This window comes from Vidua macroura, chromosome 17, assembly GCF_024509145.1.
Source record: "Vidua macroura isolate BioBank_ID:100142 chromosome 17, ASM2450914v1, whole genome shotgun sequence".
In the NCBI taxonomy this organism is placed as follows: domain Eukaryota; kingdom Metazoa; phylum Chordata; class Aves; order Passeriformes; family Viduidae; genus Vidua; species Vidua macroura.
Genome location: NC_071587.1, coordinates 6,811,787 through 6,830,570, shown reverse-complemented (window position 1 = coordinate 6,830,570; position 18,784 = coordinate 6,811,787). Strand labels below are relative to the sequence as shown.

The window sequence follows — 18,784 nt, the reverse complement described above, 5'->3', positions numbered from 1 at the left end:
CTGCCCCCATAGGATCTATGCTAATTTAGCTGAATAAAGTTATTAAATAGCAAATGTCAGGAGAAGCAGCAGCAATGTCCTCATTATTACATTTAGTAAAGCTCCAAAATACCATCATTGTTAACTGAGTATTTAGGAAAAAAAAAAAAATCCTGAACAGAATGGAGGTGCCAAACGGATGCTTCCAAAAAGCCAACTAAGGTCCATTTCTCTGGGGTCAAAAATAAAAAGTTTCTTGGCCAAACCCCCCCAAGTTTGTAGACCACATGCAAATGATTAGAGAGAAAGATTTTAAATAAAATAAGCAGCCACATACCTCGAGGTCATTGAAGAAAAGATGTGTGTCTGCAAGGTTGAAGATCATTTCTTCCATCATGAGACCTATCCTCACAGACGTTGTGGTGTCCTGTAGGGGGAAAACCAGGTTTTTTCCATTCACTTTGATTTTCTTTTTTGGGGATAGGAGTGGGGCGTGGGAGATCTTAGACCAAACCCAGGATCTACACATTCCTATTTCTTAAGATACATTTATTAAAGTAATTTTACTTCCCAAGTGTATTTTAACATTAACATGATTTTCCCATCCTTACTTTTGCTCCCCTAGACGAACAAATTCTGTCCTTTGAAGGGTGTCTGTGACTCACCCTGACCACTAAGAGCCCACACACTTCAGATGATATAAAGATCCTTTAAACACCTGAAACTATGTGAGAATTGCTTCAGTAGGTTAGACAAAAAATTGATTTCCAACAGCATCATTAGTGACTGGTTAGGGGGTAGCTACCCCCGACATGCAGAGGGTGATTCTTTCCTGACTTGTCCTTCAAAGTAGCAATTCCATTCCCACTTATTTACCAGCATCAGCAGAGTTAAAACAGCCCCATCCTACCATGTAAACACAATTATAACATGATAAAATCCTTGTCCAATACAACTATTGCTGCTCAGGACAGCAGGCTTGCAGAGCCTCAATTGCAGCCCCAATGGCAGCTACACCCAAATAACAACATTGCTTTAAAAAAAACAAATAACATAAAATTTACAAAAAAAAAAAAAAAAAAAAAGACAAGACACAGCACAAATTCAGGACAGGTTCACCTGTCACTCCAGCTGGTGTTGGGAATGGCAATGCACCCAATGCCCCTGACTGTGCCCATTTGCTCCCTGTGATTCTCCTGTCCCAGCAGCTCCCATCCCAACCACGTGTGGGTCTCAGCCCCTCCCCAAGAGGGTCCCAAACTGCTTCCTGAAAGGGAAGGACATGGTGCAGAAGCTCTGGCTGCCTGTAGCATTTTTAAACCACTGAAGTGAAGATGCATGTGCTGGCAGCTCTAAAATATCTTCAGCACCTTCATAAGCACATTTGAAACTTCTCACACCCAGATCCTGCTCCTGCCAGCATCAGTGACAAAGCCTTTAGTGAATTCTCCTGGAGAATGATGATGCTACCTGCAGCTCTACTTAAGTCAGTTTGGTTAATTCATCCTGGAAAATTAATGTTTTTCCCTGTTGAGACACCACTGAACCTGTGGAAGGGCTGTCACTTCACTGCCCCACCAAGTTAGCAAGCCAACCACCCCTCCTGACCCCAAACAACAAACCTTGTTCCTAAATCCACAGCAAGAGCACAGAAACACAGTGACACCAACAAAGTTACCAGCAGTGCATTTTCTTATTCATTAAACAGTTCAAAAACAGAAGCAAAAATAATCTGTATTTAATTTGATAAACAGTCACAGCACAAAAGCATTGTGCCTGTTCAAAATGAACAACAGCAGAAAACTTGGGAAAAGCCCACATTCCCACAACAGAATTTTCTTTTTGTTGTTAATTCATCTTCAGTAGGTCAGGCATCTCATCTTGAGGTATAAATCTGCCTTGCTTTAGCATGCTGTGTGACTTCAGTAGAGGAAACCCACCCACTTAAAGAGTCTCTGCTCTAATTTTCTGCAGATTTCTGTGGATCCTGTTATTGTATGACAGGACAACAATGAATTGACTGAGGGGCTCTAACAGGGAGCACAAAGTAGGGAGGGTGAGCACATTTCAATCAACCTTTGTGGCAGACACTGCTGACATGGATGGTGTACTACACACCGAGCTAATTATTACACATTCCTAGTGAAGTTCTCTTTAATTAGAGCAGAATGGCTGCGGTTTCAGCCATGTGTGACTCACAAGCACTGTGCCCATTACACAGAAGCTCTGTCACTCACGTTTGAACATGCTTGTTGCTGTCCCAGAAACAAGGGCACTGGCTCTGGGCAGAAAGTAAAAACTCCAACAGATTTGCCTTGAACATGTCTCTCATTTCCAGCCCCAAACCTGCTCCCCTGATGAGGCACAGGGACACAGACCTAATCAGGGCATTTGACTGTGGCCCCATAGGAACAACACTGAATCAAATTTTACTACCCAGGTGTAGTTACACAGGGGAACTGTTTTGAAGAAAATATGCTGCTAGGAAGAAATTATTTTGTAAAATGGTTTTTAATGAAGCAATTTATTTTTATACATTTCAAGGATCATTAGCCTTTAAAACTCTTTCAGGAAATCTCATTGGTTGCTATCTGTCATTTATCCTCTAAGTTTCGTTTTAGCTTTATTGGTATTAATCACTAATGGGGAGTAGGAAACATTTCCACAGTGTATGAAGTTACCTTCTCTTTAACTAAACAATATGGAAACCAAACTGTAGATGGGGGGGGGGGGGGAAACCTCTTTCTCTTGAGATACAGAATATGATGGAATGAAAACAAAACAGAAAAATGTGCTTTACCACCCAGAGGGGAAGTCATTTGGGGAAATGATTTGGCACCACTGCTTCCACAGTGTGGACATTTCCTCCACAGCAAGGCACAATTCCAAGTCTTAAAGAGGCTGATAAAGTTGTAAGGCCAACCAGCACTCCAGTGTGACAGAGGTGTCTAGAGGCCAGGGCTCCTCCAGCAGTTACTTATTTGCATTACTGTAGCATCTAGAAGCACCAGCCCCAGACTTGAACCCCACTGTGCCAGAGGTTGTGCCCACCCCGAGGAAAGACACAGTTGCTACAGCTGTCAGTTCAAGCAGGAATAAACAGGAAAATCAGGCTGACAGAGAAGCACCAAAATGAGATCGGTATATCCAAATTCTCTGTACAGCGTGTAAATAATCAGAAAGAGGATTATGAAATTTGTGTGAAGAAGCTGATGGAGTGCTCTTCCTAGGCACAGAAACCCTGTGCCACTAAAGGACATCTCTGTGCTGCCAGTGGTGCCCTGGTGGACTGTGAGTGCCCACGTAGGAGCAGTGTGAGCTCAGCAGAGCAATGTGAAGCTCCCAGGGATCCCTGCTAACGTCCTTCTGCAGGAAAAGTGTGCCCAGGAGCCCTGGGAACGAGTTCCTGACTAACACATCCAGCCAATGCCTCCTGATGCACGTGAAGCCCAAGGACCACGGACAGCTTGAAATCAAATCTCCTCCAGGAACCACTTTTTGCAGTGAAAACAGATTAATCTAAAAACTCAACTCTCAGTGCTTGTTTAGTAACTTTAGAAGAGCGAGGTCCTCCCTCTGCTAATCTAGAGTCATGCTTTCACAAACAAGGACAATGAGAGGCAGGGGTGGAAAACAGGCAATAAACTCCTTTTGTAAATAAAACTTACAGCAGCACAGAGTATCCCCACATGCCTCATCTCTGCCATGCTCCATTGGTGGAGTTTCCTTCAGGGTCAAAATGAAACAGCCCCACAAATTAGTTTTAGTGCAAACCCCTGGTGCTCAGACATGGCAGACCAAGCATTCCTGATCCTCCCATGCACAGCCTGAACAGCTGCCTCCCATGGAAGCTTGGGGGAGACAAGCATCAGGAGGGAAGGGGTCCTTCTGAATTATTCATTCCTCAATACACCCTTCTCAACACACCCTCCACCTCCTCTTCTAAAGAACAGGAGTCACAGTTTCAGAGTTGTCCATTTCTCCTTAGGAGAGAGAACTAAGAGGTAAAAAAGCCCCCACTCCCTACTGCTGCTTCATAAACAAAGTGATCAAAACATACAAAGAGCAAGTCCTTTTTGAACATTTTGATCAGAAATGTTTTCTCTAAAGAGCACCCTTGGACATGTCCCTGCTGTTTCTGACAGGCTACTGCCCACTGCTGGCAATGGCCACACCTTGTGAGTGAGGTAATTTCCACTCTAAGCGAGGCACTGCCAGCCCCCAGCTCCACATCCACTTGCTCTGGGGAACTTGTGCTGCCTGTTCAGCACATATTCCTACTCGAGGAAAACATGGGCAGCGACAGCAGCCTGTGGAACATGTTGTAAAGGAAGACAAAAGCACCCATTTAGCAAGGAGAGCATTTTTTTTATATCCCAGTGGCACAAGCTCACACATTGGTTGCCAGTGTTGCTCTTAGTTTGGCATTGTTTCTAACCCTTGAACTAGTTCTCTACATTTGAAGTTAATTGTGTTTCAAAAATGACAAATTGTGTTCAGTTATGTCCTCTGAGCTATTAACACCTCACTTAAAGTTAATTTCTATTTCAGTTTTCATTTTTAACCTTCGTTTCAAGTAATAATATGACAGAAGATTGCTAAAAGCTTGTTGAACAGCCTTCAGTTTGTCTTGAAGACAATTTCTATGAAAACTGAGGGTGAGCAAGCCAGTATTTCCCTATGACAGCAGTGGGAAGGTAGATCTGCTCACACCACATGAAACTCCCACTACTCTGTATTTTAGCGGAGCAAAGGGAATGCAGAATGTGCATTAATTAGCTTTAATTGCTGCCAGGATGTTGCAATGTGCGCTGTGTTGGCCCCAGAGCCTCTCCAGGAGGTGACCTGCACAGAAGCCCTCACTGCCAGAGGGGCTGGCTCTGCCTCCACAGCAGCCCTTGGGCATTGAGCCACACTCAAACTGCACCACCAGCACCTTCCCAAAGGGCTCTGCATTAAAACCACCTTCCCCCAGATCTCCTGGAACACAGACATTGATTTTTCATACACTGCTTCTACTTGCCCTAAGAATATGCACTAAAAAGACATGTATTTGTTAACACCTGCAACTAATCCAAGCTGCAAGTCCACAGCCAGCTCTCCCTTCCTGCACACTGTCATTCTGAAAGGAAGAGGGAAGCAGACTTATCTCTGGCAATCTCTCAAGTGCAAGTCACTCCAATCCTGGATCCAAAGCCCTCTCCAAGCCTCTGCCTTGCCCTGTTCAGACTTGCAGGCCATTAGCAAAGGGGCAAAGCTGGCTCCTCTGAGACAGATAACAAATCTGCTTGTTGTCTGACTCTGCTTCTCCTCAGCAACGTGACAATTAACTCGACATTCGAACTGTCAGGACAAAGTCATTCTGAGCGTGGATCTTGGATTCAGACACCATCACCTCCCTTAAAAACCCCACCAAAATAAAGCCCTAGTATTTAAAACTAATCAGTCCTTTTAAATCCCTGCCAAATACCTATTTATGCCCTGAGCAAATAATTACTTTTCTACAAGGAAGAAAGTATTAATTAAGAGTATTCATCAGACTCCTATTCTATAGGGTTTATCTGCCACAGGTGTCAGCCAGAGGTGAGAGACGGATTAGTATACAATCAAGGGCCTTCCAAGTTAAATCTCCTCCTTGTGGTTATCTGTTAATAACAAAGTTGTCACCCAAAGAAAGAATTTAATAGTTTTAATTGGGTTTAATTACTTGGAAACGCCTGGAAAATGGACCAGCTTGGTTGTAGCATTAAAAAAAAAAAAAAAATTCAAAAAAATTCAAAGATACAAATACCAGGGCCACATGTTTGAACAAAAAAAAGTCTGTGAGAATAATCATCCTTTCGTTGTAACATTTTATACCTCGGTCAAAATTTGAGACATGAACAAGACTTTCCCAGAATAATGGGAAATTAACCATGTGCATGAGTTCTAGTTCAAGTAAATTCATGTCTTTTTCAGGAAAAAAAACACATTTCACTCTTTTACTAGCTACACCTAAGTAGCTTAGCTTGCAATTTTATCTCTTTAATAACACAGGCTACAGCACACTGAGCCTCTCAGAGCTTTCCCAGTGAGAGTGAGTATTTGTGAGAAAAGTTGTTTAAAGTAATGAAAGTAGCTGAGGACCCAAAAGCCATTTTCAGCAGTGATTTACTTAAGGGACTACACTTCAGGCTTTTTTGAAAAGGACCAACCCTTTTCAAATGGAACCTCACAGTTTTTCAGGGTCCAAATTTTTTTCCCACCAAAATAAAGACATTGTTTATGAAAACATTGTTTCATCCAGGTTTATTAGACAATTTACTGAATTTAAATGATTAGTGTCATTAGACAGCACAGTGTGACCTTGTGGAAGTCCATGATGGAGAGCAAATACAGAGCAAATAGAACTGAATCCCTTTCTTCAGACACCTTTTCATATTCACCCTTCCTGTGATTTAAGGGGCACTTCTAAATGTTCTCACTGTTTACTGAACAACTCCTTTTACTGTCGTGTCTCTTCACATATGGCTGGAAATTGTTCCAATAACCAAGTGGGCACACAGGTCACTGAATCCTCACATTTAGGGTCACACAGAGGGTGAAAAGGCTCTCCTCCCTCTGCAAAGGAACTGTGCTTAGGGACAGGCAGCAAGGACCACACTCATTTATCCAGGGTCTGAACTCATCAAGCCTGAAGTGGGTTCCAGTTCTGTGGGAATACTGTACTTAAATACAGGTTAAAAGCTGGGCCTTGATGCTTGAGGATAAATGGGAATTATTTTCATTTAGCAATACAAAAGGTTCATGACCAAAAACCTACAAGTAATTTTTTTTTTACTGTATGTGGCATGTATTTCAGAAAAGGGAGTGGAATTTAAACCAAATTAATCTTCATTTCCTTTCCCTCAACACAGGAAAGTCACTGTATTTCTATATGAAAGCCCTTGATAGCCCTGTGAAAAACACAAAACTTCTGGAAAGCTTGGTGGAAACACATCATGGAGTGTAATCCTCAGCACAATAACGTATTTTGCACATGCAGCTTCCTAAAAAAAGTCATGTCCCCTTGGTTTTCCAAACTTTTCCCCTTAAAACTTCAGTCCCAATTCAACCATACTGGAAAGCAGGTTCCCTTTCCTCGAGCTTGTTTAATAACCCAGCATTGTTTCTGGTATTTATTTTATGTCAAAAATAATCCTTTAATCGTCCCAAATGCCACGTGTGCAGTTTGCTCAGAACCTCTCCTGCTCCCCTAAGCTCCAGGACAAGAGGTTACATCCACAGGAGCTCAGAGCATCTCTGTGCCCACCTCCAACCTGCTGGGATCTGGTTTTGCTGTTCCTGCTGCTGCTTCTCACCCAGATGATAAACACAGATGTCTGCTCCCGAAATACACATTTGAAATAATCAAATGGCTGGAATTATTTACTCCCTTCTCTCCAATAATGAGCTAAATAATTGATATAGCAGCATGTCTAAAGTAACAGACTTCTTTATTACCTGCAGTGATTGAATGCTTCTTTAATTTAACTTAAAAAGGCATTAAACACAAGGTTTAGCCTCCAGTGGGTAAAAAAATCTCCAACTTCCTCAGAAAATCCTTTCCAAATTGTATTCATCTTGACTTAATCCATGATCTACTGAGTGAATTAGGCTGTATTTGTTTTGAAAATCTATTTTATGGAGTTCCAAGGGCTGTGTTTTCCTTAGGAAGGGCTTATTCTGCCTTTCTGACCAGGATGCCTGCTAGCAGCCCTCAGCATAGGCCTCTGCAGGTTTTTAACGTCCCAAGGTGCCCCACACATATGACTAACAAAATGTAAATAAACACAGCTGAGCCAGTAAGAAATTGGAAGGTTTTCTCATTAAAGAAATAAAATAAACAGATGTCCTTAAGCACTTTGGCTCATGTTTGTCAAAGGAATGGAAAACTCTCAGATGTTTGAACAGCAGTCGTGATATAAGGCCACATCTCAAGCGAGAGAAGAGGGAAAAAAGCGATGCCCTGGCACTCAGAATTAACTAATAGTTCTCCAGGGAGGCCGCTTTTGATTTGAACCTTAGCGACTTCTACAAATAGTTTTTAACAGCCCAGCAATAAAATGGGGTTTTATTCCTTCTCAGTTTGTAAAGTAGTAAAGGACAGACTTGGCCATTAGGAGCATGAATCACCAGCAGATTTGATTAAATCCCCATGGTGTTTCAATCAGGTCCTGGCTTTAGGGTCCTGTGAGAGAACAAAGCAGGGAAAAGCAAAAGCTACTTGAAGCATTCAGTGAAACCAGGGAAGGGGAAAAAAAAAGAAATTAAAAAATCAAACCTAGGGTTTTACAAGGATCTCGAGTAGAGCCAAGGAGGAACTTTTCAATGACTTTTTTTTTTTTTAAATTGGAAATTATAATTCATTCAATGGAAAACTTCTCATAAGAACATGTAACAGCCAGTGCAACTTTTGAGGAATAAGGTTTCTTAGATTCACAACATCACTTCTGGTGAGAACAAGACAGTCCAGTTCACAGCCAGCATACAGCAGCTGTAACATTTGTTCCAATGCTAGAAAATCATATTTATGTCCTGTCCTCAACTGGGCCAAGCAGAAACTTCTGCTACTCTCTCCAAAAGGTCCTGCTATGATTGGTGGATCCTCTCCTGGGTGGCTGCAAGTCTCTCATCAGAGAGGCCAAGCCCATGTTTGCATAGGCTGGAAAGCTGAGGGTTTCTCCTGTCTCACCCACACCTGTCTGGTTATGGCTTGAGTAAACCTCATGCTGCCACTTCTGAAACACAAAAGCATTAAAAAAATGTGGCTGTCACAGAAAACCAGCCTCTGCTTCAAACAAGCATCTCTGAGGCACACTGCAAGCCCTCACTGAATGCAGAGGGGCTGCTCCATGTAAAGCAACCACACAGCCCCAGCTCCCAGGGCCACTGAGTCCCACAGGGGAGCTCCACTCCTTCCACTGGAGGTTAACCAGCACCCGGAGCCTCCTTTGCATGACTCTGATTTTAAACCGGGACATAATGTGCTTTACAAATTTTTGCAGTATGTTAATTTCTTAACTTGAGCTAGTTCCAAATGCTGAACAATCTCAGAAACTGTATGGCTCTTGCAGGGAATTTTATAGATCTGAACTCCCAGGTATCAGCAGGCACTGTCAAAGTGCTGATAAAGATCCAACACAATTCAAGAATTTAGACTGTCCTATGTATTCAAATCTCTAAGTCCAGACTAAAATAAAATCCTTGTCATTTGATTCCAGGATTTTGGAGCATCTTGCATATCAAGATGAATTTTAACTCCAGTTTTTACTTTACTCACAAGTCATTTGGACACTTCAATACCAAGAAGTGATGCAACGCATAACAAGAATACACATTCTTGGAACAATACAAAATACTAAGAAAAGGTACTGGCTTCACAGAGCTCCCTCAAATTAGGGAAAACAACACATCCACTGCTCCCTTTTTTTCTTGATACCAGTCCTTCGAAAAGCATGAGAATGAAACCACAGTATAATACTTGAACAATAATTTCTGCATCTCTTTCAGTCTGAGAAATTTTAAGGCTTAGACAACACAGGTTATGGAACAAGCTTGCAAATATCCCAGTTGGGGAAAGAGGAACAGAGTCATGATTATTTTTGGCACAGGACTGCAGGCAATCTCCTCATATTGTTTCTGAATTACTACCACCAAACGAGTCTTTCTGTGCTCAGCTTGCTGTGTCAAACAAGTCCCTTGACTTTTACCCAACTCCTGTGAAAGCCCAGCAGCACTGGTTTGGATTTTGAGCCATTTTCCCCCACTGTGTTCACTCAGTGATCTGGGGGACAAATCTTTGCTGACATGGCCAAGCCTGCAGCCATCTCCCTGTGGAGCAGGAGCTCCATCACACACACCTAAGGGATGAAAAAGGCTCCATGGACACCACAAAAAGCCACAAGGGTCTACATCTGCTGAGGTCTCATGGTAAATATTCTGCACCCATACAGTGATCAGAAACCTGCAGAACAGGTTTTACAAATCCTCCTGAACATAATACCCAGGGTTACCTGCCTCTGGAACTTCTGGGGAGCTGCCTTTTCTTGTCACCCTATGGCACAGAAATTAAGACCAAATTTCTGATGACTCTGCAATCCATGGAATACCAGCTAAGGGTTTAGGAAAATAGGACAAAAAAGGAGCAGCCTAGGCTGGGCTATTCGTTCATGCTTCAACTTTTAGTAAATTTTGGGGTTTAACTGCTATTGGTGCTGTGGGCAAAGTGTTTTCTAAACATCTGAGAGTAACTCTCAATGCCCTGAGGAGGCCATAGGTATGTTAAGAGCCACAGAGAAAACAAAAAGAATTTTCATATGAAGTCAGGTCAGAAAATAAGCATTGAAGCATTAACCATTACTAACATGACCTTTTGTGAGTTATTTGTCCTCTTTTTTTCTTTTTTTCTAATTTTTTGGACAGCTGCCTGTTGCTGCCATCACCAAGGAAGGGGCAACACACACAATCAATTTGTGATTAAGTAGCAAAAGAACACAAGAATTTAGACCCAAATCTCTAAAGCTGTGGTTGGTGTTCCTCCCCCCATCTTTCAAGAAAAATCACCCCAGAAAGAAGTGTTATTCTTCAGCTTGAGCAACTTTAAAGACTAATTCTTTGAGCGCCTGCAGCTCCACTAGTGCAACAGACAGGATGATACTGGGAGATAAATGTTGGCCAGGGGATGGTCAGGATCACATAAACTCACACCTTTTCTGGAGGAAGAAATAGTGAACCAAGAGCTCCATGGGTGAGATTTAATTATAAGCATATGCATGTCTAATTACAGGCATGTGAATTCTTTTATGGAGAATTTTGGTTTTGATACTTAATTTACTTGGAGATTAACACTTCCTACACTACTGAAGTAAGAGATTCTGAAACTATTAACCTCTGGCTGCTTCACTTGTACTTGATAGTTTTGAATTGTGCTACTATTTAACAGTTCCCAGGACAGTCTGTCTGAGTGTACTGTATTTCCCTCTTGGTTTAAGTTCTGCTCCAAAGCCCACCAAAGCCTCTGGTTGTCTTTGGATCAAGCCACCAGCCTATAATACTTTTATAAGTATTATAAACCATTTCCCTTACAGGAGAGTCCTGAGGAATTTAATACTGATGAAAGAAATGAAGAACTGCAAAGAAGAAAGTCCTTCTAGAGAAGTTTCTCAAGGAACCCAGCGTAACTCAATAGAAAAGGTGATTGATTCTTCCAAAAAATATTCCTGTTCATTTCATTCTCCAAATTAGGATAAAGGAAACAGCCCACAGAAGCCCCCATACAGCAGATTCCAACTCTGCACCCTCTAAATGTGTGCAGGAGGCAGCAGGTGAAGGCATCTGCTTCAGAGGTTCTGTGCTAGCACAAAGTCAGCCCATTAAGGCATTTCTCCACATGAATTCAGCAGCCCCTACCCAAGGCTGAGCTCGACCACAGAGCAGATCTGCACACCCTGAGTTTGCTTCCTGATCCTGCCTAATTCTTTCTGGTGTTTGTAGGCAGTAGGTCTGAGCTTACACATGCACACCTCGTTCATTATGTTCTCTGGGAAAAGTCACCACTTCAATTACCTTGTACAACATGGGTCTGGGTAAATCCCTGCTTGGAAACACGTGCTTGGTTTTCAGAGGGTGCTGCTAGAAGTGTTAGCAGCATTCCAAGTGCTGCAGTAGACTTCCACACCACAAACACCATTTTATATCCTTTACAACTGTGCACATCTAACAGTGAACAATAAATCTATCTTACTAATTACACATTCAGCTTGTTATAGCCATCATAAAAAAGTACAGCTGGTAAAGCCATGAAATGATGTCAAATCATATTTCTGCTTTCTGGAGAGAAGCTGGGTTATTTTCCAGTCTCCTGATGAAGCTGAGTGCTCAAAGCCATGTGTGGAAACAGCTGCCACCTATGTCATCCACCTTTAATTAGGTAATGATATTGTCTTTTTTCCTACCCATTTAAAAGTGTTTGACATTCTGTAACTCAAAGTGACTTAGGTGTTTATCACAAAAAGCTGCCTTAGGAAGAAACTGAAGCACATGGTACTAAATCTGAAAGCCAGTGTTTTCTCCTTAGCAGCCAAGTTCAGGCTGCCCAGCCACAGTTAACTAAAAAAATGGAATTGCCTGTATTTCAAAGAGAGCATCTAAAGTATGGTCAGCTAAGTATATTTCTGAAGCCCCCTTAGAAATGTGAGCTTCGGCAGCATTGTGGGAAGCACAGCCAGTTCTTCATGGCAACCCAGACAGAGGAACACAAAATCTCTCTTAGAAAATTGTCTGAGATTTTTAAGAAAACACTGGTGTAACAAAAAAAGCGTTAGCTTATTCAGGCTGGAGTTAATGGAGTCCGGCTGCTGGATGCCTTCTCTTGCAGATGACAGACACTGGAAGAACATCCCAGCAAGTGGCAGCTGAACAACACAAGTTTGGAAAAACAAGAGGATACTTGCAACATGAAAGGGAGGTAAATTAAATTTTCACATGTTCGGAGGAAATAGCACAGGACACGTTTATACAAATATGTCTGAATAAAACAGGCAGCATCTGTTTGAGAAGCTGGCTCATTAGCTGCCCCCACAGTTCCCGACGCAATTTGGCTGGACAAGCAGTAATGCTAAAAAAATTAAATTTTACCTTCCCATATCTGGATGCAAAGGTTCCCGTGAGTAAGGAGTGAAAAATAATTATCGTCTCATCCAAATCCCATACAAACACACGCTGTGATGACAGATGGGGTGGAAAAAAGAAATATAGTTACATATTAAGCAACTGCAAGAACAGGTTCAGTCAGGAAATATGTCCTGTTGGACCAGAGATTTTTAAGATCTCAAGCCATTTGGAGCACTGACTGGATGTTTTGTGAAAGCAGGCAAAATGAAACATCAGGAATTTTGGAACTGCCATCCCAAGAGCCTGCTCTCCTAACAACCACAGAAATCCCCTGCTGCCTATCAAGTCAGGGGAACAAAACATCAGACTTAGAAAAAGCCCAAAGGAAAAAAAAAAAAAGGGTATGAAGAATAGTTTCAGATGTTGATAACACAGAAATTGAGAAATTGTTTTGACTACTCGTGCCTGCAGGTTCCAGTTGTATTACTAATTTTGTTCTGTCTCTTGGATTTGCTAACAGAGGCAATTGTTCATCTTTGCTGGATGTACCAAAGGAATATAAATTAAAGTTATTACCTCAATCTCACTGTCAGCAGTAGGGGAAGGATCGTTGCTTCTTTTTGACCGGGCTCGTACCTTGCCATCTGACCCTCTGTGATGTCTGTCTGTCTCTACATCTTTTGCTGGTGTTGTTGAATATTCCCCTATTAGGAGAAAGAAATTCCACTGTAAACTTAAATTCTGCATTGTGAGCACAAAACCTTTTATGGAAAAGCAACAGAAACACTGTGAAAACACCATGAGAAAATCTTACTCTTTTCACACCAACAGCTAAAAGTGTAAGAGAAATAAGCTTTAATTCCTAAGATTTGTTAAAACAATTTCAAGAATCACCAAAACCGCATATATAACGTTTTAAAAAGGACACGTCACTTCAAAAAATCTTATCAAAATTTTCACTGGAAAGAAAAGACTTTTGGAATTTTACTTGCCCCCATTCTTTTAAAAGACAGAAATTAGAAAGCCAATAGAAACGGAATCCAAGACAAATTACACTTCTGAACTTTTTTTTCAAATCTTTTTGGTTTTGTTTTTTTTTTTTTAATTTAATGAATGCAAATGATTGAAAAGATACTTTCAACATCAACTTTTATTTAAAAATACAAACTAACCTGTTAAGCCTTACCCCATTTCTCAGAGGATAGTATTTTAGAAATAACTGAGAAGACACAGTTAAAAGCAAACTTCCCATGTATAAAGTATCTGTTTTGATTGGCTTGAGTTTCAAAGATCTGTCTTGGTTTCACTCACCTTACATTACAAATCCTTTCCAAACATATTTTTCTTTACACCTTGCTAAGTTGTGGCCTCTGCAACTTCCTAGAATAACCATACTCTTCTTCAGAGAAGCTGGGATTGTGCCTAGGAAGCCTTTTAGAAATTATCCTTTCTCAAAAAGGCTGAGATAAGATCTAAGGAACTGAAAATCCTCCAACTGCTTTTAGAGCAGTCTGTGATCACTTCTTTTTAAATAACAATACTAGTTTATTTTTCTTTTAAAGCAACCACAGATGTTCAGATTTGTTTTTTAAGTCAGCAGACCTTCAGTGGGTGTGTACTGTGATCATCCACAAATTGTGTGGTGTTTTATATAAATGTTATTGCACGCCAATGAAAACTACCAGGGAAGTGATATCTAAAGATTGCTCTTGAACAGGACACTGGGGGATCATAATCCACTAGTAATTCCATAAACTACTTAAGCTTTAAAACTTTAAAAATTAGGCATTCAAAGAGAGGACACAAATTTTGAAGCTTTTTTTTGGTGTGGAATTCATCTTGAACTTTCATATCAGACACACAGTTTGTGTAGATTTTTTAAAGAGAGACTTTCTCTTGATGTTGCTTATGAATGCACAATATTACATGTTGTTGAAAAAGGTGAATATAATCCTTGACAAAGATATGGGCTAAAAAGTCCTCAGACACTGAGGAAACTGAGAATTTTTCAGAGCATGGCTGTTTGTTTTGAATTTATTGCTACCCATGCCACCCCTCGGTACTGCTCTGGGGTTGGTATGTCATTGTCATTGTCTTATCTTCCCGTACTACCTTAGAGAAGATCAAACCTCATATACTCACAAAAACAACACAGGATGGTTTTAGAGAGCTTGGACATTCCCATCTCCTCCCAAACCCCTGTGTAAGAACCGTTCAGTGCTAGAAAACCTGAGCTGTAAATAGGTATTTTAAAAAACTCCAACAACAAGATGACAGCATTCATGTCTCCACATGGCTGAGGCTGCCAGGCTGGCAGCACGAGAGAGGCACCTACCAGAGAGTGATTCTGTGCTCTGGCTGCTGATGTTGTGGCAAGACTCCTGCAGGGAGTAGGTGGAGGTGGGGATGGCCGAGGGGCTGATGCTGTTGGCAGACACGTACGGGGAGCTGTAGGACGAGCTGTAATACTGAGAGTACTGGCTCTGAGGGAAGCTGGGATACGAGGAATAGTCCTTGGAGGGAGAAAAAGAAACATCTAACTCGCATGTACCTGGTTTTACCTTACAAACAAGTAAGCCAGCACAAAAGCTGTGTTACTTGCGCACGCAGCAAGTCACGGCTCAGGAATATTTCACTGAAGAACCGCGTTTCATTCACTTAGGAAATTACATTTCTGCTTCTCACAAATATACTCCTATTTTATTATGATAGACTAACCAACAAGAGGTTGGCAAGTTTTGGGTTTTTTGATAGGATTTCAGTTATCAGTGCTGACACATTTTATATTACAGAGTTTAACAATTTTATGTAAGAGTGAAGTAGGGCGGCTTTCTGAAAGGGTCATGATGGAACACAATCTTTGTAAACAACAAAACACCAAAGAAATTGCAAGAACAAAATGAATAACTGGGTGAGGGAAGGAGCAAAACAGGCTTCATTTTCCCCTGATCAGCAACATCCTCTGATCAGCTGTTAGGCTAAAAAAATGAAAAGAAATTAGCAATTTTTTTTCAGCAATGCTCATGACAGTCTGCCCAACTATCTCAGCAATAAATAAATGCCTGAGTGATCTTGCACACCTACAGAAAAATGAACTAAAAAGATGAGGTGCAAGTGACCTTGGGGAGCTGAGGTACCACAAAACTCTTTGCTGTGATTTTAAGACTCCCAAAGAAACCCCATACCATTATCCTTGGATGTTTGGTGGGGTATTGCTAAAAGCAGGACACTAGAAAACATTATAAAATGCATCTCTGAACAAAATCAAAGCATAAAAGGTTTAATTTGTTTCTTTTTGTTTTAATTGCAACTTCTGTCCTTGTCCATTAAATTTGCTTTTCCAGATACAGAACTGTGTTCATGCTCTGGGCATTGTCTTTGAGCAGAAGGCTTTTATTTCCTCAGAAATTATAATTAGCCACTGGTATTAAATAAAATTAAATAATAAGCAGTCTTTAGAAAGACTAAAAGCACTTTCCTCCTTAACAGCTTACATCTTTGTCTGTGACAGCTATTTCATTAACTTTCAGTCACCAGGGAGCTCTCAAGAACAAAGACTCAGATTGTCATAAGAACAATTAGACTGAAAAATAAATGAGATAATTTCATTGTTTTCTCCTACAGGAGATTACAAAATAATGAAAAAAGCCCAACTTTTCCCCCTGCTTAGGCAACCTCCATACTTTAATCAAATGCACTTCTATCAGTAATGCTGATGTTTTAAGCCCAAACTGAAGCAACAGAGAAATTGCCCACTGTTGTCATTAAAAATACAAGTCAACAATCACCCTACAAACAAGGAACTGAAATTACTGGCCAAGCACAAGACATTTTCTGGGACAGTGTACTCATTTGTTTGCTCCAAACAAGAAGAGCCATTTTGCTACTGAAAAACATCTGCCTTGTGTTTTATTTATACACACACATTTCCCAAGGTATCTGAGGCACGGAGCCCACGGACAGGTGTGTTCTCAAAGAGGGAAGTGCACAGACAGCTCAGATGGCTCAACATCCACCAGGACCTGCCAAGGCCTCTCTCAGATTGTTCACACTTACTGCACAGTGCCAGCACAGAGATGACAGGACTCTAGAAGCCATCCGCTCTGGAGAGGATGCACAACATAGCTGAAAGTTGTAAGATGGCAGAAGAATGAGGAAACTCTTGGCACTGCTACAGCAGCAAGTCAGAGACTGCCAGGGCACCCTCCCCCTGCAAGGACTGCACTCTGTGTGTGTGTGTGCACTGAGACACATCTTAAAATTAACCAGGATATCCTGAAGACCAGCAAAAGGACAGGCCCAAGGAGTAGAGCAGAATGGTGTTCAGCAAAACACAAAGCAATATCTTCCTTAAATATATGTGAACACTAAAATAATCTCTCTGGTCTATAAATTGTCCAAGTGGTTTAAAATAAGTGACAAGGCTGCCAGCAATAGGTGCTGAACCATACCTGATGCACAGCACTGAATCCTGCAGAATTTGTCAGGCCGTTGGCTCCCTGGTAAATCCCTGTAGTGCCTGAGGGAAAGAGTATCAGAGCCATAAGATACACCAGCAAGCAAAGTAACAGGGTGTGTTAATTCAAGTAGTTTCCAACAGGAAGTAAAGTACCAACTCACTACAAAAAAGTATGGCACAAATGTGAGGCTGTAAAAACTTTGGGCTGTTACTGGGGTTTACTGACTGAAAGGCATTCATTACATGCACTAAAACATTGATTATTGGGCTGGGAAACACAGCTGGAACACAAGGATTCAGTCCAGATTTAAAATTCAGTTACTTCTTTTTACAATAACTAATGGAATAGTATTTTTATCTTCTCCTCCTGTAAGAAAAACCCTCAGATTACATATACAACATCCCACATGTGCTGTTTTATGCATGGGTATCCTGGCATCTGTCCTAATTGATCAGGTACCCAGGAGTTTTCAGAAGAAAAATCTGTTCCCTGGTGTTACTACTCTCAATGTGAGGACAATATTGCTGAGATTTCTGGGACAGCAAGGAGCAAAGATATTTCTTCATGCTGGGGTATCAGGAAGAGAAAGGATGGACATGGTTCTGTCCCAAGCAAAGCAGTTGATGTTCAGCCAGGCTCCCTCAGCTATAGGAAGTACCACCACCAAGATTTTGTTTGGAGAAGTAAATGTTCAGGTAAGATCTACAGGAATGATCTGTCTTTGCCTCCCATCAGGCCAGAGGTAGCAGAGCCATAAGCTCTCCTCCCCTCTCAAGTTCTAGCCTTGATTTAACCTCACTCTATGCTGGTTTTGATTTCAGTGTTTTCGTTTCACATGGTGTGTCAGAGAGGTATGCTTTTGCTGCTGCCTGGCTGCACTGGGCTCATCTTGGCTTCATTCTGTCACCTCAATGTACCATCAGACCGAGCCCTAATCACACCTTTGGCCTTTTATTCTCACCTGGCTTCTCACCATGTGAATGACTTTGAGCAGTGCTGTTTTAACCACATGACACTCTGCACGTCTTCATGTGGCAGCCATCCTCCGAAGTTCCACTTGCTTGTTTTTATTTTAGGACACCAGATTAGCTGGGGAATGGACAGCTGAACAAACTCCACTTTGCCAAGTGCAGCTACAAAGCACATGCACTGAGAAATAAATCTCAAGCCAAAAAGAAACAAGACAGAGGACTCTGCCCTCCTGAACTAATTTGTTGCCGCATGTGGTCTTTAAAAATAAGATAGCAGAGAGGAAGAAAACAGAGTGCAGGTGACTGCCAGGTACCTGGAGGCCTGGGTCTCCCCAAGGCCCAGAATGTGCTGGCTGGGAGCTGAGCCAGTGCAGGTGGGCTTGGTGATGCCTTGTCCTGGCATTCCTGCCTTGGAGGCAGCTCTGGGTGGATCAGTGGCCAATCCCTCCTGCTTCCCACATGGGGAGACTGCCCAGAGCAGCATCCCAAAGACAGCAACACATCCAGCTCCTGGCATTTCCCCACTTCCCACCCGTGACAGGCTTCTGCAGGTTTTCCAAGACTCACAGGTATGCAGCAGTATGAATATATTCCTGTGGTAGCAGCATTTTTCACCATTCTGAAGGAGAGTAATAGAGCCCCAGTGCTTACAGGCAAAAACAACTTCCACAGAAGACAAAACAGCTCTTGTACACCAGAGCTCGAAACAATACAGGGGGGAATTTTTGATTTTCCTAAACT

The 18,784-nt window shown here is 41.7% G+C and overlaps 1 protein-coding gene across 6 annotated transcripts in view; it reads right to left on the bottom strand.

Annotated features, from left to right (window-relative positions):
- The window catches only part of EYA2 (EYA transcriptional coactivator and phosphatase 2), an 89,086-nt gene that overhangs the window by 13,386 nt on the left and 56,916 nt on the right, over positions 1-18,784 (bottom strand). For 5 of the 6 annotated variants that reach the window (XM_053992563.1, XM_053992560.1, XM_053992562.1 and 2 more), the window contains 5 exons: positions 17,064-17,131; positions 14,948-15,125; positions 13,189-13,316; positions 12,637-12,720; positions 317-406 (listed from right to left, as the gene is read on the bottom strand). In XM_053992563.1, coding sequence (XP_053848538.1) covers positions 317-406; positions 12,637-12,720; positions 13,189-13,316; positions 14,948-15,125; positions 17,064-17,131 — 548 coding nt within the window. The remainder of the gene's footprint in view (positions 1-316; positions 407-12,636; positions 12,721-13,188; positions 13,317-14,947; positions 15,126-17,063; positions 17,132-18,784) is intronic. The other variant, XM_053992565.1, reaches the window with a different exon arrangement.